The 21,030-nt window shown below is 46.8% G+C and overlaps 1 protein-coding gene across 1 annotated transcript in view; it reads left to right on the top strand.

Annotated features, from left to right (window-relative positions):
• Window positions 1–21,030, top strand: part of UBE2O (ubiquitin conjugating enzyme E2 O) — a 62,489-nt gene that overhangs the window by 32,800 nt on the left and 8,659 nt on the right. Inside the window, exons 2-13 of the mRNA XM_059864745.1 lie at window positions 686–745; window positions 5,802–5,912; window positions 6,579–6,676; window positions 8,109–8,172; window positions 9,847–9,990; window positions 10,629–10,738; window positions 11,546–11,696; window positions 12,450–12,952; window positions 15,628–15,782; window positions 16,655–16,767; window positions 17,830–17,955; window positions 18,961–19,050. Coding sequence (XP_059720728.1) covers window positions 686–745; window positions 5,802–5,912; window positions 6,579–6,676; window positions 8,109–8,172; window positions 9,847–9,990; window positions 10,629–10,738; window positions 11,546–11,696; window positions 12,450–12,952; window positions 15,628–15,782; window positions 16,655–16,767; window positions 17,830–17,955; window positions 18,961–19,050 — 1,725 coding nt within the window. The remainder of the gene's footprint in view (window positions 1–685; window positions 746–5,801; window positions 5,913–6,578; window positions 6,677–8,108; window positions 8,173–9,846; window positions 9,991–10,628; window positions 10,739–11,545; window positions 11,697–12,449; window positions 12,953–15,627; window positions 15,783–16,654; window positions 16,768–17,829; window positions 17,956–18,960; window positions 19,051–21,030) is intronic.

Below are 21,030 nucleotides of genomic sequence, written 5' to 3' on the forward strand. Positions count from 1 at the left end.
CCAGAATGAGCTCTTGGCCAGCAGGAGCTGGAGTAAGCAGTGCTTTGACTTTATCCATGGTCTTATTGATGTTTTGTTATCTGTGTGTACCTGAGAGCTTCCAAGTGCAGAAACAGCCATTTCTTTTCCTCCTTTTTTTAAGACAAGTGCTTGCTACAGTGAATTTGTCACCCATTCACCTGCCAGCCAAGACTTGTAAAATTACTGTACAGGACCTTGCTTTGTGTCCCGAGCCAAACAGGCTTTCCACAGATATTTGGGAGTATCTTGGGTGAAAAGCTTGCAGGATGAGACACAGAGCTGTGGTGTGATGTGCTGCTTTGTGTGTCTTCTGTCTTCTCTACTACATAGACTGGATGTGGGTAGGAAATAATGCGTGGTGCAGGCAGAGGAAGAGGAGAGGGGATGAATGAGTCAATGTCTGCACCCTTTTTGATGTGTCTGCTGACTTGGAGCACAGTCATGGATGGATCCCCTGGTTGCTGATGTCAGATCTGTCAACTGGATTTTGCAGCTGTGCCAAGGGGATTAACTCTGTGTATGGAAGGGCCTCAGCATCCTCCACTGCAATCCTTCTCAGTCTGGAGGATTGGGATACTGTGCATTTGTAGCTGTCATGTTATTTCTAACTGAGTATCATCTGGGGTCAGCACTAAAGCCAGTCTCTCTCTCTCTCTCTCCTTAGCTGAAGCTTGAAGATCGCTCAGTGGTCCCTCGAGATGTGGTCAGACACATGAGCTCCAGCGTAAGTGCTTTTTTTCCTTTGTCCCTTTTTGATTGTGATACTGCTACATGGATTTCTAGGACTTGCCAAATTGCCTGAATGGAGCTGGACAGTAATGCTTTGAGCATGTTCTATATTTAGTGTGTTGGATAGACTTAGTTGCCTCCAGTGAAAATGGAATTCTGCTAAGGCTGCCTCTCTACAGTTGCTTATCTGCAAAGGTCTCCTGAGCAAGCGGTCCTGGGCATGGTCAGGGAAGGAGACAAGAAACCTGCCTACCCTGCCATTATTAAAGTTTTACATTAATCCATTCTGAGATGTGGGGACTGTGGACCTGTTCTCCCAAACCTAACAGGGAGGTTGGAGTGGGGGCAGATCCCAGTTCCAGTGCTTGCCTTTGTCTCTTTGTTGGCTCTGGTAGAGAATTTGGAGGGATTATTTTCAGACACACCTCCCAATCTACAGTAAGCAGCATCTTTTCCAGCTTCTCCCAGAAATTCAGCAAACCCAGCACTGCTGGAGCATCCAACACAGCTAGGTTGACAGAAAGCAAGCTGGTTCTTAAACAGCAGCTGGTAATTGTTCCCTTTGCTCTTTCTGGATGCTGTTCTATGTCCCAGCCCCTCTGTTCTACTTGTATGGCACTTGTGCCTATCAGAGATGTGTGGATTTGGGTTTTGTGTAGGGGGTACTGGGGAGGTTGTTGAGTATTGATAATCAGATGGGATTTGCACTCTTTAGGAGCTCAGCAAGGTTGGCAATTTCTTGCTGTGGCTCAGAGCTAACCTCTAACCCTGAGCCATATGGCCCTGCCATGTGTTTGCCTCTTCTCTTGACTTGCTTCCAGAAATGTGGCTACCAAGGCTGTGGTGAAGGAAGCAGCTGGCCACTAACTGCTGCAGTTGCACCACATGGTGTGCAGCCTGGTGCAGGGACAGAGAAGGCTATTCTCTGACCTGTCTGGCTTGTTTGGGTTTTTGTTATTTTTAAATAAAGCCTTTTTTGTCAATTAATAAAAGTTAACCCACCCCCTTTTTCATAGAATATTACAAAGAAAAAAAAAAAGGAATAAGAAGCTTGAATAATAATTTGAAAATTGCTGAAGCAAAGTTTTTCCTTAAGAAATTTAGTGGTTGTTTGAAGTGGAAATTTGAAGTCAACATATTTTTTTAAAACTGCAGCTTTATGGAAGAGTTCTCATCCAAAACAATGTACAGGTAGAAACTGGAATTATAGGCTGTTAACAGTGTTGTACCTGGCACAGCTGGAGCTGTCAGAATGTTCTTCTCACTCAGGGGGATGCTTTGAGTCCTGTCTCTCCACTGTTTGTTATCCAATGCTTCTTTAAGTCATTTTAAGCTTTCAGGACAGCAGGTTGTTCTGCTCTTGGCAAACATGGATATGCTGCTTTTGTTTGCAATTTCCATTCTCATTTGAGCAGAAATTGGCTCCCCTGGCTTGCTGGACATTCTTTGGTAGATATGTACCCAGCAGTTGGCTTGCACATTCATTTTTGTTGGTTTGCGTGTTTAAATATGGTATTTGCTTTACCCTTGTGCCCAGTAACTTCATTTTTATAATTGATGGAAGGGTGAGATTATAACTCAGTTTCTTCTCTCTGTTGAAAAACATAACAAATCTGAGGATGACTTACATGTCCTCACCCTCAAATGTTTCTAAATGTTCATGGGGGTAAATTAAACAATAAACCCTTTTTATCCCAAAGAAAACCTTCACTTGCTAAGAGATATATTCCAAAAATTACAGGAGCATTTAAAATAGAAAACCTGCAAGTGTCAGCTTGCCAAATTCAGGATGTGGGATGGTTGCCCTGCGCCAGGTGGCCTGGCAAATGGAGAATGTGGAACTTATTCTGTATTCAACACACTCTCTTAGGGCTTGTTTTTAACCTTGAGTCAGCAGGACTCAAAATCCTCTGTTCCTCAAGAGAGGAGAGCTGACTCAAAATCCATGTGCTTCTCATTGAGCACGGAGTGTGGGAAAAGACTGCTTCAGGGGGAAATGCATAAAATGAGATCATTTTCACTGAATGCAGTTGGGCCTGAAAGTCTAATCCAGCTGGATGAGAAGCAGGAGAAGTGGCAGAGGTAATTTTTCCAGGGGATATGCTAATTTGGGGAAAAGGTAAGAAGTAGGTCTGTAATCTGTCAGGCACCTGGATTTTGTTGTTTCAAAGGATTCTGGGCTGTGCTGTCCTTTTTAAACAAAGAAGTAAGGGTGGTGTAAAGATCCTCATATTAGAAAAGAGAGTGCTGAGGGAAAGAGTAGAAGGATGGGAGGTGGAAGATGTGGGATTGATGGCTGTGTTTTCAGAGCTGCTGAGCTCTTGGATGGGAATTTCCTGGTCTGCTTTAAAGCCTGGTCTCTGTTGGGGAAGGAATCCATTCACTGCTTGAATATTCAGCATCTCCAGTGTGGTGCATGATGTCAGGGTGCCAGAAGAAGCAGGAACAAGGTCTAGGGAGTGCACTCAATTGTGGAGTGAGTGAGGCTTGAACCCATCAGCTCTCCTCATTCGGTTCAGTCACCTCCTTTTTCCAGTTCTGCTGTTGGAATTGATGGAAATGGATTTTTGTAACAGAGCTGTGAAATGTCAGCTCGTTTCATTTGGCCCCTCCTTTAATGGGATCAGCTAATGAAAGGATGGGTGTGCTTGAGCTGTGCCCAGCTGAGGACCTGCCCTGGAGGATGAGACAAGTTGGCAATGTCTCTTTTCTGGGACTGCACTGCTGAGCACTGCTATAAACTCAGAGTGAACCCCTCAGCCTGCAAATCTGTATCCACTGTCACAGGTTGATGTTTCCTGTGACAGCGAAATAAGTAAACTCATAATAAAGGAAGGTTCAGTGGCAGGTGAGGGAGGAGAGCTGGGATTTGACAGCCCTGTAGGTCCTGGGGCTACTCACAACACTGATCTCTGCTTTCTTAACCACAGACAGGGCTCTGCACTTGCTCAAGCATTTTATAACTAGAAGGAGAAGCAAGCTGAGCTAAACCTGCTGCTCTTGGCCATGACTAGTAGCACCCAGCTGAGTTATGTGGGAAGCACCTTTAGGGTGGTGCAGGTACCTTCTCCACAGGGAAACTCTTTTAGAGAACAGGCAGAAGGGTGCTGAAGCACATCAGTCACTCCAGTCCTGGTTTTATTGCTTGCTGTACTTTCACCATCCATTAAAGAGATTTTAGACCAGGAGACAGTATGATCCACAGAAATCACAGGTGTTGGATTTGTATCATGTCTCAGAGCTGCTGTCGTGTTGGCTGCTGATAAAGGAAAAAATTAATTTTGAAATGCACAATATAGGCAAGTAATTTGTTTCTGGAAGGGTTTTTGGTTCTGACTAACAAATAGTCTAAAAGACAGGGCCTGAACTGCAAAGCACAGCCAGAGGATGGTGTGGATATACTTGTTTTAGCTGACTCTGGAGGAAAAGCAGGGCAGGTGGCTGTGCTGCAGCCTGCAGAAGCTGTGGGTTTGTTGAGCAGGTGCCACTTCTGAGCAGGCCTCACTCATCCCACGGCTCAAATTGTGCTGGCAGTAGCTGTTGTGAAGCCAAAGTAGTTCAGGCCAACCCTTTTCAGGTGAGAGTGATGGTACAGCTCTGCTGGGCTCTCTGCTGGCAGCCTGTGGGCAGCAAGCTTAGCTGCAGTCTGTTGTGATGGAGCTGAAGCTGGGAAAGGCTCCCTTTGCTCTGCAGCCCTTCTGGAAAGGCATGGGAGTGATATGTGGAGCAGCTGGAGGGAATGAGCCCCTGCTGCTTTGGGCTCTGTCAGCCTGGCTCTCCCAGCCCTCCTGGCCCTGCTGGCACAGCTCTGCCTGGGACTGGTCATGCTCTCCTGATCCCATTGCCCTGGGAGCCTCGGGTCTGCAGGGCACTGGGCTGGTGTGGGGGGAGGAGACAACCAGCACCAGGCAAGTGGAAAGCAAACCAGCCAGAAGGGCTGAGCAGTTGTCCAGGAATTGCCCTGGGCTGTCTTTGCTCCAACTGCCAGTCCTCAAGATGAAACTGAATGAGTTGAGTACCAGCAAACTCCTGAACTCCCACAAGGGCTGCCCAGGGCTCTGAGTGAAAGCCTTGACTAAACATTTCCTGGGGTTGAAAGAACAGAACTGAGCAAACAAATCCACTTCTTCCAAGTATAAGCCCTTTGAGTGTTGTGCTCAAGTTCTGCTGGAGCAGAGACCTTGATGTTTGAGATAAGGACAGCTCATACCAGGGCATTTGTCATGCTGGCCCTCAGTCAGCTTTGATAATGGACTTGTGGTCTTTAATAAAGAAGGCTATCGATTGTCCCAGCTGTCAGAAGGCCAGTGCAGCTGCTGCCTTTGACACTGTTTGGGTTAGCAGCCCTTCCTTGTAGGCCCCCACCATATGTGTGAGCAACGTGCACATTGTGTGCTCCCTGCCAAGCTGCCCCCAGAAAGCTCCTGACAGCATGCCTTCTTTTCCTGGGGACACAAAAGATTAAAACTTTGTTAAAAAGTGAGGGAGATAATGACAGACCATCTTATAATTAGACCTGTGAATTATCTGGCTGCAAACCTTGAAATTTGACCACAGGTGCCAGATTTTTTTTTCAATATGACATAAAATAAAGACTATTTATAATGTCCTTCAGAATTGTGAGTTAAAGTCACAACAGCTTTAAAGAATTCCTGTTTTGTTGCTGATCTACCCCTGCCTTTGCTGACTCAAGGCAATAGCTGCACAATGGTCCTGTGGAGCTGTGAGCCAGGCAGATTTTAAAGCAAGTAAACACTAATCACCTGATACAGTTTGGTCTTATTTGACCAGGTGTAGGAGTCTCTGCTTTAGCATTTGTTTCAGATTCTACCTGGGAAGAAAACACTACAGGTCTGTTATAGTGATCTCCCTTCTGAGCCCTCATAGTGTTGTATGAAATGCCCCTGCAGAACAAGGACCTGAAGGGATTTAGTCTTGAAGTTTGTCTCTGAATTTATGACTTGTACACAAAACACTTATATTTGTATGTAGGACCTTCCCTTTTGGAAGGAAGGGAAAAAACAAACCTTTTTTCCTCTTTGTGTTTTCAGGACAGTCAGTGTGGAACCGTAATTGATGTCAACATCGAGTGTGCTGTGAAGCTGGTGGGAACCAACTGCATCCTTTACCCTGTCAACAGCAAAGACCTGCAGCATATCTGGGTGAGAACACAGCCAAAATGCACGTGGGAGCCAGGGCCTGGTGGTGTGGAGGGATGCTGCTGCACTTCAAGTCTCTCTTAAAGGCGAAGCATCCATGTTGTGCAAGATGCATCTGCAGTTTGGTTTTATTTTAAAAACCTCCCTAGCAGAAGATGATGCAGCATCTCCTCATCTCCCCATCTGTTCTGTGTTTCTCATCACATTGCCAAGACCAAATTTTCTTGAAGAGCTAGACTGACATGAAATTATGTGAGAACTCCTGCACTGAGTGTGGAAAGCTGGTGTGGCAGCCTGACCAGGGCAGCCCATGGCTGTGGCCCAGAGCTGCTGAGTGACACCACTGCTGTTGAAACAGGCTGTAAAATGCTGAGATGAGTCAAGCATGTTTCTGTTGAGCTGGAACAGTCTCAAACATATCTGTTTCCCTCTTTGAGTGGATAGTTGGTTTCCAGAGACCAGGTGGGGTAGGATTTCATTGTTCTTTTTCCTCTGGGATCAAGATAATTTGTGAGTGAAGAGCAGGAATGTCATAACTTATCCCAAGTCACAGCCTGCGGGAAGACAGTAGGAAATGAGCTCTTCTGGGATGAAAAATTAGTCTTAGTGATAAAAATTGGCTCCAGCTACAACAATTACTTGAAGTTTTGTTTCCTGTTTTCACCACAGCCTTTCATGTATGGTGACTACATAGCCTATGACTGCTGGCTGGGCAAGGTCTATGACTTGAAGAACCAGGTCATCCTCAAGCTCTCCAATGGAGCCAGGTACTTCTCTCCTTCCTATGGAAGACTGTCACCCCTGGTTTTCACAATCCTGATCTGTTTTATGAGAACAAGAAACAGTTTGGGCTTCATTTACATAGTGATAAGTTATCTGCTTGCATGATCTTCAGATGTAGAGCAAGAGAATACTTCTTTCTTTGAAAACATTGGAAAAGCTCTGGAAAAGCTGTAGTCTGAAAGGTGACAATATTTTTCAATCCCAGCAGATCAGTGCTTCAGAACTAAAGCACATTGGTCTTTAAACTGTGCTTCTCCTCTGCAAAAGTAGCTATTTAAGATGGGTGGTTGTTCCAGACTATTTCTCAGTAGGAGAGCATAACATCACTGAGATGCAGGGAGAATTCTTACCTTAAAAAAGGCTCTGTGAAATGATGGAAATTTGCAGGCTTGTGGTTTTTATCAAAGATGAAAAAGCAACTCAATATAGAACAGCTTTCTTTTTCACTGAATTTTTTATAAATGAAAACACAATCCAAAGTCTGGGGAAATATTTAACCAGAGACATTGAAAGAAATACGTGATGAAATGTCTGTAAAGCCAGCAAAAGGATCTGAATTCTGTGAGACAGTGACTTATGTGCTAACCCTTATGGATTCACTACATTCTCTGTTACTGTGGCCTGTCTTATCCAACAAACTCGTAGTGCAGGGGAAGGAAGGAACCCGTGGAGGGCCAAGAGGCGTATGGGCCTGGCAGCTGGGTAGTAACCCATCTGTCTTGTAAATTGAGTGTTGACATTGATGTTTAAAACACAACAATCAAATCCCTAATCCTGCAGCCAGCTCTGAGTCTGTCTAAGAGAAGTGAGTAATGTGGGAGCTGTAGCAGATGATTGGTGGATGCATCTTAGAGTTTGTCTGTGTTACTGTGCAGTTAACCCATGCTGGAAGGTTCTTAGGTCTGTGTTAAACTAGGAGTGAAAAATAGCCACACAACTGTCTGTAATGCCTGCAGTTATTGGTACAATTTAAAACTTTGCTTGGAATCTTGTACGATCTCCGGCACAGCTGTGTAAAGTGAGGTACTGATTGCAAAACCTCTTCCTAATCAATCATTTGAAATGCCACCAGAACTTACTCTGGAAATGAAGCTATTACTAAAAGAAATATGCCCAAATTGCCTTTAAGTCCCAGCATGGTACAAGTAACAGATGGGACCTCTGCAGCAGACAGATCTTGTCCAGCACCAAGCCTGTTACTTAGCTTGCTTTTTTACATGTTGAATTGGACCTTTAGATACCTTTAATGCTTTTACAGCCTGTCTATAACCAGTTGTTCTCTGGCCCATAAAAGCTCAGTGATACACTGCTGGGTGCATGGCCGGATGTGCTCAGGCTGTCTCAGTTCCTTGGGTGCTGTTTGCTTTTGGGGTAGATGACTTTGAAAGTGTGACCCTGTGTCTCCTGTGTTTCCAGGTGTTCCATGAGCACAGAAGATGGAGCCAAGCTGTATGATGTTTGTCCCCACGTCAGTGACTCGGTGAGCTGCTGGCTCTCCTGAGAGTCCTTTTGATCAACTGAGTCTTGGAAACTTTTTGTGCAGGAGGGAGGGAGAAGGGAAAATTCAGAGGCATTTATTAATCCCAAGAATGTATCACTTACAGTAACAGTTTAAAGGTGATGTTAGTCTTGACCAGGGTTTGAGGAGGTATTACAATTGATACATCCAATTGGTTTCTTTGTAAACAACTTGTGTGACACACTGTCAAGGCAGTTACTCACTGCTCCTTCTATCTGCACATGCTTCTAAAGGCTCTTTTACTCCATTTACTGCTTTTAAAAAGTGTTCCTCTTCTGGAAAAAGGGGTTTTGTTTAACAGGTGTTCTGCTAGAAGCAGGTTTTCAGGTCATGTAAGGTAATGTCTCTCGTTACTGCAGTCCGTGGCGTTTTTGAACGGAGACCTGCCACCACACTGGCATTTTCCAAATCACACGGCAGGGAAGGTTTTGCTTGCTTTTGGGTAAAACAGTTTGCTGTATGATGGGATCTAACCTCTCTCACCTTCAAAGGCTGATGACAGCTTGCTTGTTCTTCCAAAGGGCCTTGCTGCACTCCTGGCAGCAGTGTTGGGAGATGACAGAGGATGACGTGTGATTCTTAGGAACTTGCAAAGCACTGAGCTCTTATCCTTCCCAGCCTTGAAAGCAAAGGTCCCTTTGATCTAAAACTGCACTTCTGCTAAAATGTGATGCCAGCTTGTTGAAGAGTAAATGGAATATCAGTTCAATAGGATGTGCTGCTGTGGTTTTCTGGTTCTGTACAGAAAAGGAGTGGTCTGTCACTCGATATTCTCCAATGCCTCAGTCTCTGCTACTTTAGGTTGTGCAGTGTTTTCTGCTCACTAAATGGATGTTGTAGCAACATTTAGCTTCTGGTTACCTAATTTTGAGATGGCTTGTTTTGAGTCAGGCTGCCTTTAAAGTGTACAGAGTCCTCTGGGGAATCACAGTTTGGCCTGAATCAGCTGTCTCCAGCATTACTCTTGATCCTGTGCTCAGAATTGCTGTGTGTTAGATGGTTACCTGACCTAGATCTTGTCACACTGCTCTTATCCCTTCTGACAAATTACAGGACTTGATGCAGTTTTGTGCTCAGTGTTTTATCTACCCTAAACTGCTCTGTCCTCCCCCACACTCTGAATCTCAGCATCAGTGGAAAGGAGCTCTAGGAAAGCAATTGTTGTGTTTACTGTCCTGTTTTTGTTTTCAAAGAACTGTCATATTAACTAATCCACCTGAGACAGGAATACTTACACACTAAATTTGACAAGCAGGGGAGTGAAGGCACACATCCTTTCCCTCTGAAAGATATAGGTGCTTGAATTAGAGCATGGAAAAGAGATGTCCTTGCCCTGCTGACCTTGGCTACCTTGTTACTGAGAACCTCTGTGTGGAAATATACATTTTTAGTTTCTTGCAAATACCTTTGCTTCTCCTGTACCAAGTCCTGGTCCTGTTGGCATGTGTGACAGAGCAGGTTGCTATAGGAACTGTTGGGTTGCCTTCAGGAGAGGATGAGATACAGGAGATGGGCATCTTGCAGACTTTACCTTTATAGTTAATTTTACTGATCACAAAAGGTGGAAGGGAAGTGCTGGAATATTAAGTCTTAGAGTCCTTTATGCTGTTCTTGTCCCCTCTGTTTCTCCCACAGGGTCTCTTCTTTGATGATTCATATGGCTTTTATCCTGGACAAGTCCTCATCGGGCCATCTAAAGTGTTCTCCAGTGTGCAGTGGCTCTCAGGTGTGAAGCCTGTCCTGAGCACAAAGAGCAAGTTCAGAGTGGTGGTGGAAGAGGTAAGGACTGACACCCTGACACATGGCCACCTTCTGCCTTGCATGGTCCCTTCCTGGCTGTTTGGAGCAGAGTCAGCTTGCCATGGTAACCTCCCAAGAGCAAATGTGCTGTGGCTGTGGTGTTCTGAGGTGACAAATTTCTCACTGGGTATTGGCAGGACTTTTGAGCATCCTAGCAAGGGTCCCTGCTGGCACCCTGTAAAGTGATCATGTGTCAGCACACTCAGAGGGCAGTACTGCTCATCATTAGGGCAGTAGGAGCACATCTTCTATTGAAACTTAATGTTGCATGCTGTCCAAAAAGGGAGAAATATTGCTGATTCTTTGCTTAAAGAAGGAGCAGCTCCAAGTCCATTAGCATATCTCTTTGTGACATTGGACTGCTGATTTACATGTACCATAGCTTGCTTCCCAAGCCACTGCTCTTTCCTTGAAGTCAAAAGCTGCAGAATCTCTGTTGTCAGAGGTCAGGCTATGGGGGCACTGTGATTGCCCTGGATGGGGTGAAACTTCACTTGCCCATATTAAATGATAAAAGCAGGTTTGCCACTTTCCTGTATGTCAACTTTGAGATCTGAGATATGGGTCTGGGAAAGTCTCTGAAATGTGTAATTGCCTTTTCTATCACTACATTGTAGGTTCAGGTGGTAGAACTAAAGGTTACTTGGATCACTAAAAGCTTCTGTCCTGGAGGTACTGACAGTGTGAGCCCTCCTCCCTCAATAATCAGCCAGGATAAACTGTCCAGGTGAGATCCCTTGAAAACCCCTTTTCACTCTGAGCACTCAGGCTCTGCAGACTGTGGGTGATGGCCCTACCCGGTGAAGAGACACAATGTTTCTGTTTCCAGCAGGATTTTTTTTTTTTCCCCATGTTGCGTGCCTGCGTATCCCAGAGCTTTCAAAATACGAGTAACTTCCAAATTCGTTTAGCAGGCCCTTGAGTTACCTGCACGAGGCCAAGCATCCTGCTAATGCCAAGTTCTCTCCAGCTGACAGGTGCACTGAGTGGTGTCTGGCTGCAGCTTCCTTCTTCCCTTGCCCTTCGGCTCCTGCCTGGAGCAGGCTGCAGCTCCGTGTGTGTCAGGGCTGGGGCTCAGGGGTGCGGCTGCAGCCCGGGCTGGTGCTGAGGCAGTAACTGGTGCCCTCTGCAGGCTGCAGCTGCTGGAATGGGCTGGGGAAGCTCAAAGATAAGTCAGATGAGCAGCAGCACTGTCAGTGTGGGTCCTGCCTGGAGCTCCTGCACGGGGTGGGGGAGCAACTCTCAAATTACAGCAAAAAGCCCCAAATGTCTCTTGGCAGCTCTCTCTTGTGGGAAGGGGGGAGCTACAGGGAGAGGAGTGACTTGTGTCCTACCCAAACCCTTTGTATCCTCACCCAGTCCCTGGTGAGATTCCCACTTCTCCTTTAGAATTGTGTGCCTGGGAATGATTTGGTGTGGCTCTGCCACCCCTGCAGCAGCTCTGTTGGGGTGAGGCCATGCCAGCCTTGTCAAGGCCCTGGGCACTGCTGGGTTCTGTTTCTGTTCTGTGCTCATGGCTCTCCTGTTCTGCCAGGGTAAAGCGTCTGGGGTGCTTTGACCATGCCCAAAGGCAGCTTGGGGAAAGGTGCCTCTACGTGTTCCCAGACAAAGTGGAACCTGCAAAAATCACCTGTGAGTGTCCAGAGAGGAACTGTGTCCTGGGTGAAGGATCAGTTGCCAAAAAGGTGAGTTGAGGGATTGAGGGAGACGTTTACTTCTCAGAGCATTTGTGGTCACTGTGGCTTTTAAAGCAGAAATTTTCCTGGTAGTCATGTGATCTGAAATGTGACTCCTGATGTGGTTGTGAAGAGTAATGGCTTGTTATTGCCAGCAGGGAAGTCACCTTGGGGAGCACTCTGACTGCTCTGGGTGAAGCATGCAGCTACACCTTGAGAGAACATGAACAGGGCCTCAACACAGAAATGTCACCTTGCAGGTGTCAAGTCTGCTCTGACAACTGGGACTTAAAAACATGTTGTTTTCTTTAGCATTCTCATGGAGCTGAAATGTTCAGTTAAATCCTTGCTACAGTGAAACAAGGAAGCTGGTTTTGCTTCCTAGGCCACGTGAATCATTCTGTGATCTGTACCTGCTGGTTGTAGAGCCATGGTGTTCCTAGAATAACAGGATGTCATCAGTGTGTAGATGGTGACCTCTGTGCATGTTACATGGATTTACTTGTGACCTTCCACGATAAAAAACTTCAGAACATGCCTAAAATAAGTTGAAGGAGCAAAGCTCACTTTACTTGGGCTAGTGCAGTGCTGCTCCTGAGCAGAGCAATGTGAGTTGCTGATTTGCAGAGTAGTCTGGTGCAGGGGAAATTTACAGAGCCCCGTGGGTGCTGTTTTTTCTGCACAAAGCTGAGCATTCCCCAGGCTAACTGGCAGCCTGCTGAGTGCCCGGGCACAGGTCTGACCCACGTGTGCTCTCTCCAGGTGAGACGGCTGCTGAAGAAGCAGATTGTGAAGATCATGTCGTGCTCCCCGGAGTCTCAGGGCACAGGTGAAGCCCCTGACAAAGAGTATGCTGCAGCTGCTGACCAAAAATCAGAAGAGCTTAAGCCTGAGTCCAAGTGTGAGCTGGATGACTCTTCCAACCGTGCACCAAGTCCTGGGGAGAGAAAGGAGGAGCAGCCTGAAGAAACAGGGAAGGAGAAAGGGGGAGCAGCAGCACAGCAGCAGCAGCCCCCCTTTCTCCTGAAGGATGAAGGGCTGCCTGACTATCGGCTGCAGTCCATGGAGCAGGATGCTGATGATGAGGCAGCTGATGACACTGATGACACCAGTTCTGTCACCTCTTCTGCTAGCTCCACTGCCTCGTCCCAGAGTGGCAGTGGCACCTGCCGCAAGAAGAGCATCCCTCTTTCCATCAAAAACTTGAAGCGGAAGCACAAGAAGAAGAAGACCAAGGTTTCACGAGAGTTTAAGCCAGGAGACAGGTGAGCTGGATTTCTACACCCATGTTTAATTGCAAAATCTCCCTTCCCCAAGTGCTCAGCTGTAAAGCACCACCTGAGCTCGGGTGCAGGCTGATGGGGAGCTTGGGCACTGCTTGGTAGTAACTGACAGCAATTATCTTGTGGTGACTGAGCAGTGGCCTGTGTGGAATCAGCTTGGTCTCAGTCCAGCTTCTGATGAAACTGGGGCCATGTGACCTGACATTGATGCTATTCCATTTCAGCTGTGCCTCAAGGCATCGACAGCATATCTGTGCTGTGCTAGATTCTGTGTGCAGGGAAAGAGGTGAATAAAGATCACACAGCTTAAACATGACACTAATTGGTTACCTTATTGGCAGCTTCTGCAGAGAGGCTGAGGACAGACCATGCTAGGAATGGACAGCTTATCCTAGAGAGCTGTCTCCAGAGCTGCACGGAGCTCTGAGCTGGCAGGTGGTAGAACTGCTGTGGTCTCTGCTATCCTGGCCCTGCTCTGCAGAGATCTGCAATTTTACCAGCAGTGTACTTCTTAATATTAGAATTTTTTTTAATTAATAAATTGCACTCACTCCTTGAGAGCCTTGGAGGAATTTATTTCAGTAGCTTGGGGGGAGAGCACTGCATGTATCTGTCCATTTCTAGAAAAAAATGGATTTCAGCAGCTTTTAACTTAGGAATGTTTAAACTGTTTTCATGGGATGCAAGGACATCTGACAAGTTGTCTGCCTGTATTCCTTGGGTTGCTTAGTTGTGTACAGATTCTGCATCAACTGATGAAGGAGAACATGGGAGAATTCTCCCAGGAAAGTGACATTATCAGAGATTATTCAAGAGCTCAACTAGTTTGAGAATGTCACGAACTTCATTGGCATTTTTGGTAGGTATTTAGCCTTGCCTGTGAGTGACTCTTGTAGTCCTTGTAAGTTCTGGAAAAATTAGATTTGAAGGTCACAAAGCCCAGCAGAGCAGCATCCAAGTGTGAGAAAAAATGGGAGTGTGTGATAGAATTCCTGGGAACGGATTCTCAGTTCACTCTTCATGTCTCACTCCCCCGCTGAGTGTCTCTGTTTTACTGAAGGTTTTGCTAAGGAGAGCATAGCTAGGGCACCTGGTGGCTCCCTGCACTGTACAGGCAGAGGGGAGAAATCCCAGTGTCAGCCTCAAGAAATTCCAGTGCTGGACCAGGGCAGCTCCATACAAGGAGAGACAACCATGACACAAAGTAGGAATTAGAGGCTTTTTCAGCACAGACTGAGAGCCCCCAGCTGATGCTCTGAAGGGTACATGGGACAGCTGGGCACAGCTCAGTGTGAGGGGCCAGTGCTGTTGAATATTCCTTTGGGGTGCTGAGGAATCAGAGATGTTTCTCTGGTCATCAGAGATGTTCTGCCAGGCATTGCTGAGAAATGCTGAGTGCTTGGGCTGACTGCACTCTGTCACCACATGTGATGTGTCAGCTCCTGGGCAGTCTGGCTGCAGGGGCCGGCTCAGCATGTGGCTTTGCCATCAGTGAGTGACCTGCTGCAGCTCTCTGTGCACCACATAGACAGCTGGATGTCTTTTAGTGAGGATATACAAGGATTTTTATTAACATCAAGTCTTGATTTTTGTTTAAAGCCACCATTGCAGACAGGAGCTTCATTTCCTTGCACAGCCTTTCCATTCCCATCCTCAGGTGCACATGTCCTATGTCCCCCAGAAACCATCTTGCTGTGTATCACACACACACTTCGCCTGTTACAGACCCTTCTCTGATAATTTCTGCTGTTGAGTGCTGGCCCTGCTAAAACTTCATCTTGTTTCCACTTAAAAATATTTCTCTGACATTCATAAAAACAGGGCTGGGGACAAACAGCTGTATTTGCCTATTCTGATTTGGTTCTGAAACCAACATAAATCCAGCACTTGTGTTATTCTGGAAGGCCTGGCCAGCAAAGTAAAGGGAAGATTTAAAGCCAGTGTGGGATTTGGTTTGTTCTGTTCTGTAGGACTTGGTTTGTTCTGTAGAAGAGATGAAATTTGTGGGAGGCTCATTAGAAGAGTGTCCAGCTAGGCTGTCCCGCCTGCCCCAAGCACTTTGCCTCCTCAAGCATCCCTGTCAGGCCCCACAGCAGAGAACCAGCATGGGGTCCATTGTGGCGTGTTTGGGCTCAGTTTCTGAGCTGCAGAGACACGCGTGTGTTTGAGCAGCTGGGGAGGACATTTTTTTCTTTTAAACAAAATCCTTTTGCTTTACTCACATTCAATGTGTAGCCTCTTTCCTTTGTTTTTTTCCTCTCTGGAAGGGCTGTGGTGATTTATCTTTCCAGTCATGTGTTCTTCTAGTTTCAAAGACTCCTCAGAGCTGGAAGATGCTCCAGTGGAGAAGATCTCAAGCTTCAAACTATTTGAAGTTTCTGTCGGGGGCAGAAAGTGGGTGTTGGTAGATGTTAATTTGCCTCCATAGGAATAAAAGTGAACTCAGCAGGAGCTCCCTGGAAAGTCAGTCCTCCTTCAACCTGCAGGGGTTGAGAGCCCATCAAAACAAAGCCTGCTGTGTAGCTGTGTCCATGTGCTCTGCATGGGGTTTCCTGACTTGCTTCCCAGCCTGCTGATCTGTGTACCTTTGTGTTGCTGAGGTCAATCTTGATCCCTGATGTTCCCTTTGGTAACTCATTGCCTTTGTGTGCTGCCAGGGTTGCTGTGGAAGTGGTGACCACGATGACTTCAGCTGATGTGATGTGGCAGGATGGCACCGTGGAGACAAACATCCGCTCCAACGAGCTGATCCCTGTCCATCACCTGGACAACAATGAGTTCTGCCCCGGCGATTTTGTGGTGGACAAAAGAGGTATTGGGTGTCAGTGCAATGCTCTTAATTGCAAAGTATTGTTCAGTTTGGATCCCCTAATTTGCTCACTTAAGGTGGGCACCTGACAGGGACAGCAGTGACTCAGCTGACTTGGTGGGAATGGCAGCAGAGAACCATTATTTACATACCAAAGTTGTACTGTGACAACAGGAAGGATGTGGAAAGAATAAATACCAAGGATCCAAACTAAGATTTTCAATATTTCTGCAGAGCAGGAGTTGCCCACCTTGAAAGGGCCAACAGCTCTGAGCTCCATCCCAGAATGAGGGGAGAAACAAACAACTTACCTTAGGCTGTTTTCTCTGTATGGCTGATTTATCATGACCCTCACATTGTTTTCATGGAGAGTTTTGGGATCCAGAGGCTTCTTCTTGTATCTCTTTTCTTCACCAAACCAATTGGTGATGCTAGTGAAGGCCACAGAGCAAGTTCAAGGAGACATACAGCTTTTAGATATGAAATATTGATGACACTGTCTGGCTCTCAGCTCCTTTTCTAGCAAGGGTGGACCCTCAGCAGTGGGGACCGGAAGACACTCAGGTTGGGAAGCAGGAAATCTGGCTTAGCATAAATAGGCTGTTTTATGTGGCCATTTCTGATGAGTAATGTCTGACTGGTCTTCTGGGTTACAGGTAGTCTGTGGAAACTAAAGTTACCCGTCAGCTCCAGCTCTACCATTCTAGTTTGGCAACAATTCTCACTGTGTAGGAAGAAGTGTTTTTCCTCATGCCATTCACAAGTGGAAGGCTTTAGCCATGAGAGCCCAGGAGCTGACAGCCTCAGTCACTGAGCAAAGTCTGTGCTCCTTTGCCTGATTTGTCTGTTTTCTTCCCTGCCATTGTGACCAAAAGCTCAGAGCTCCCAGGATCCTGGGCTGTATGGAGTGGTGCAGTCTGGGGACCACATCGGCCGTACCTGTGTGGTGAAGTGGTTCAAGCTGAAACCCAGTGGAGATGATGTGGAGGTAAGTGCAGGAGCCAGTGCCTGCCACAAACAGCTAAGAGAAAGCAGCCACAGAATAACACATGCCTCACAGATAAACACAAATAAGCCTGGAAATCAGCTCTGCATTGATTGTGTGTCCTTGAGGAAGGGAGCAATGCTTATGGGCCTGTGAGATTTATCTAGAGGTCATGTCACTTCATATTTGTAGATGCCTGTGAGGTTGCAAAGATCAGGCAGATAATTTACATCCTATGGTATCATCAGGTTCTGGTATGGATGAAGATTTTTGCTGAAGTTGTCACAGACAATTGATTTCCTAAGTTCACTATAAGAAGTTTGCCTTCCTATGTCTTTGCATGGTTCATAGAAATAGGATCAATCTATTGCACATTGTTGTGTTTGCCTCTGCCAGGTACTATTGCCCATAGTTACCCAAATGCCTTTTTCCTGGGATTTGTAGGAATGCTGTATGTTCCAAAGTCTTGATAGACTGCAGTCTAGTTGGAGATGAGAGGGGGCCTCGATGCTGCTTTGTCTTGGCCTGCCAGGCCACATTGTCATAACTGAGCAGGGCCCTTCACATGCAGAAGCAGAACATGTGTCTGACCCAGAGTTGTGCTTCACTTATTTCTCATAATTCATGAGGTCCTAGCTCTCTTTCTCCAGGAGAAATCAAAGTAAAGATGTTTCCCATTATATGACAAAGAAACCTGTCATTTACTTCCTGTTGCATTGGATAATTTCAAAAGTAAGCTCTTGCCCTTTGGGCCCCAGTGAACTGCTTTGAGAAATCTGGGTGTTCAGAAGCGAATAAAGCACTGTGGTTGCACATCTCCTTGTCGTGGTGACATGAACACTGAGGTAAAAGTGAGGGTGAGCAGATGAGACAGAATATCTTCTTCCTTTCATTGTTGTGCCTTGGTCCACATGCCACTAGATGAGGTGACAAAGAGTGACAGCAGCAGCCCCTTGTAGGCTGAAAAGGGATCAAACAAAGCACAAAACGCTTTGGAGGGCTGAAGGTGTGTTCTGGGGTCAGTGCAGCCTGGTGGGGCTGACGTGTGGCTGTGTCTCTGTACAGCTGATCGGGGAGGAGGAGGACGTGAGCGTCTACGACATCGCCGACCATCCCGACTTCCGCTTCCGCACCACCGACATCGTCATCCGCATCGGCAACTCCGACGGAGCCGCGGCCAAGGAGGATGAGGTGGGTCCTGGCCACACTGCTGAGGCCACAGTGTCACCAGGTGTTGGTGGAGACACTTGGAAAAGTGGCTAGGAAAGTGTTAGACCCCACATTGGCATCCTGAATAAACTCCCTAGCTTCCTGATTTTGTATTGGTGTCCCCTGCTGTCATGAGTAACACATCAGAGCTCTCTCTGGTGGAGATGCAACCTTGAAATCCTTTGACTTTGATGACAGTCTGCAGCAGAGCAAGAGTGAAGCTGAGACAAGGACTGAACATATGCCTGAGGACAGAACTCTTGCTTAGGATTTCAGAGTAACTTGTAATAAAAGGATATTCTGTGGGCTTCTGAGCAACCAAGAGGTGGATTTGTCATGAAACCGATTTCACTTGGCAACAGAAGACTGGGGTTCAGCTGTAACAGAGCTATGTTCATGTTAATTTTGTTGAGCTGATTGATTTCCTTGGGGGAAGAAGGAACAATTTATATTGTAGACAAAACACCTCTGGAGAGACCTCCAGCTTTTGAGCCTGCTGCCCTAAAAAAGTGTTAAAAGGTGTAGTGTTGTTCTTACAGCACAAAACACATCCCAGCCTGCTCAGCTGACCTAAATAACCTGCTGCAGGGCAAGGTGCTCCTTGCCTGCACACCCTGCAAGACTGAGGCTTGTTTGTTCATGCCTGTGCTCTCTCTCTCTGAGGAGCCCCTGGTGCTGGGTGTTGGGGAGCTGAGGGCACCCCACTAGAGGGCACCCCCATTCCATGGAGGACCTGTCCCTTGCTGGCACTGAAAGGCCACCGGTCCTGTCAAAGATCGGGATCTCCTGCCAGACCAGCACTCCTGCTCCTTGTGGAGAAGAGTTCTCCCCACCTCCATGGCAGAGTTGTGTGGTTTCTGTACATAGGATTCAGGTGTTGCTCTAGTTGGTTCTCCAGCTGGGGAATGTGTTTCTCAAATCCTTCCTGCTCTGCACTGAAATGCCTGGGGAAGAAGAGGGACTGACAAACCACTCTTGTCTCCACAGCCCTCAGTCGGACAGGTGGCTCGTGTGGATGTCAGCAGCAAGGTGGAAGTGGTGTGGGCTGACAATTCCAAGACTATCATTCTGCCTCAGGTGAGGTCCTGTTCCAGCTCTCAATATCACTGTAACTCTTAGATGAGTGACAAGATGTGGATTTAAATCCTGTATGTAGAGAGATTCACTGGGTAAGGGACTCTTGCTCTATTAATTGGTGCAGTCCCATATGATAGGGTAACTTCTCATTTCTGTTATCACAGGAAAATCCTTTTGTCAGGAGGTCTGAGCAACTAGTTAGTCATAACTGCTCTCTAATCTAGTGATTAGGACAGCCTGGACAGGTACTTTTTGCTTTCACAAGTGCCTCCCAGCTCTGCCCACAGCCCTGCTCCTGGCCTCCAGCACCTGGAGCTTTGCAGAGCTCAGGGATCGTTGGTTCTGACTGGAGCCTGGGTTAGTGCATTGCCCACCCAGGACACTGCCAAAAGATGATTGCGTGTTCTGTCTCTCTTGTGAAATGTCACCATAGTGGGGTTTTTGCTAAAGAAACTCCTCCAGAAGCTGGGCCAGAGCCACAAATTGTCACCTTAGCTAATCTAGGGATCAGACTCAAATCTTATCCCAGGCAGGGAGGGAAAGGGTTGAATGCAAGCTGAAAAATACAGATACAGCCACACTGCTAATCCACTGCACCCTGCTGATTTGTCTGGGGTTCTTTTAAGGCTTTTGTTGTAGTGTTTGTACTCATACTTGCTACTCCCCATACAGTTTTATCCCATGTCTTCTTTCCTTGTTGCCTGGAATGAAGGCAGACAGCCTAAAGATACAAGACAACCTACATCTGTGGAGTCCGTTCTGTCACTGACAGAGCAGCCATTGCCTCCACTGCAGAGATGCCTTAGCAAGTACAATGTACTTGAGCAAGATTCCTTTTTAAACCAAGCAGCTCTGCATTAATTACAGTAGAATAGTCAATGCCTGCACTGTGGCAGTGGACTGGGGCGTACAAAGCAGGCTGCTGTCTCCCTTCTCCGTTGTCACATGTGCTTGGATCACAGGCACAATCAGAGGTCTGATGCCTGCTCCACAAAGGGCTGTTCTCACACTGCAGTGCTGGGGCTCTGCAGCAGCTCCTGCTGTGTCACGCCAGTCCCTTCGATTCTGCTCCTCTGCGTAATTATGGGAGTTAGGGAAATGTCAGGAGCATGAATTATCAGTTGGTAAAACCATGATTTATCAATGCCTGACCATGTGCCCAGAGACGAGCTGTCTGGGTGCTTTTTCACAGCTCTAAAAATAAAAATGGCATAACAGGCTAATTAACTTTCCAGCTCAGATTTGGATTAGCTTTGAGGGCAGTGAGTTTTGATGGCTTTTCGTGCCTGCAGTCACTTGGGTTGAACCCAGCTAACCTCTGCTGGCTGCCTGTCTCTGGGTGGCTCAGGACTGGCTCCACAGTGCTGGTTCAGTTGAAGGCTTTGACAAGATGACTGAGGGTCCCTGTGCTTTAGCCTCTGGGTCATATCTTGCAAGATTAAGAGGATTCTTGGGCTGTCACTCAAATACCAGAAGCTTGTGGATAAAATGCTCCTGTCTTGTCACTGCAAACACAGCCCTGTAAAGGTGTTCTTGCTCCTCTGGTTCTGTGTTGGTGCTTATAGCTGGAGGAGGTCTGTAAACCTCTGCAGAGAGACCTCCTGAGATGTAGCATGTGTAAAAGCAAGTTGTAGGAGGTGAGGCTGGATGGAGTGGGGTTGTGTTCAGCTTCCAGTAGTGAGAGGGAAGAGAGCATTTTATGTAAGAGCTTATTCAGCAACTTGGGTGAGGCTCCATTGTCCCAGCTGAATTTTAAGCAGTAGCCACATATAACAGCTAAAGCAGCCTAGCAGGGCTCTGTTGGCAAGTATTGTGTGCCACAGGAGAGGAGAGCTGCAACAGGAATGTGTTCCTGGTTCCAGCATTGTCTTTGTGGAAGGACAGAGTGTGGAGGCAGCCAAACCAGGGCTCTGTGCCAACACAGTTGCTGATGCAGAAGCAGGACCAGAAATACCAACTCCTCACATGATACCAAATGCC

This window comes from Haemorhous mexicanus, chromosome 20, assembly GCF_027477595.1.
Source record: "Haemorhous mexicanus isolate bHaeMex1 chromosome 20, bHaeMex1.pri, whole genome shotgun sequence".
NCBI classification, from domain to species: Eukaryota; Metazoa; Chordata; class Aves; order Passeriformes; family Fringillidae; genus Haemorhous; species Haemorhous mexicanus.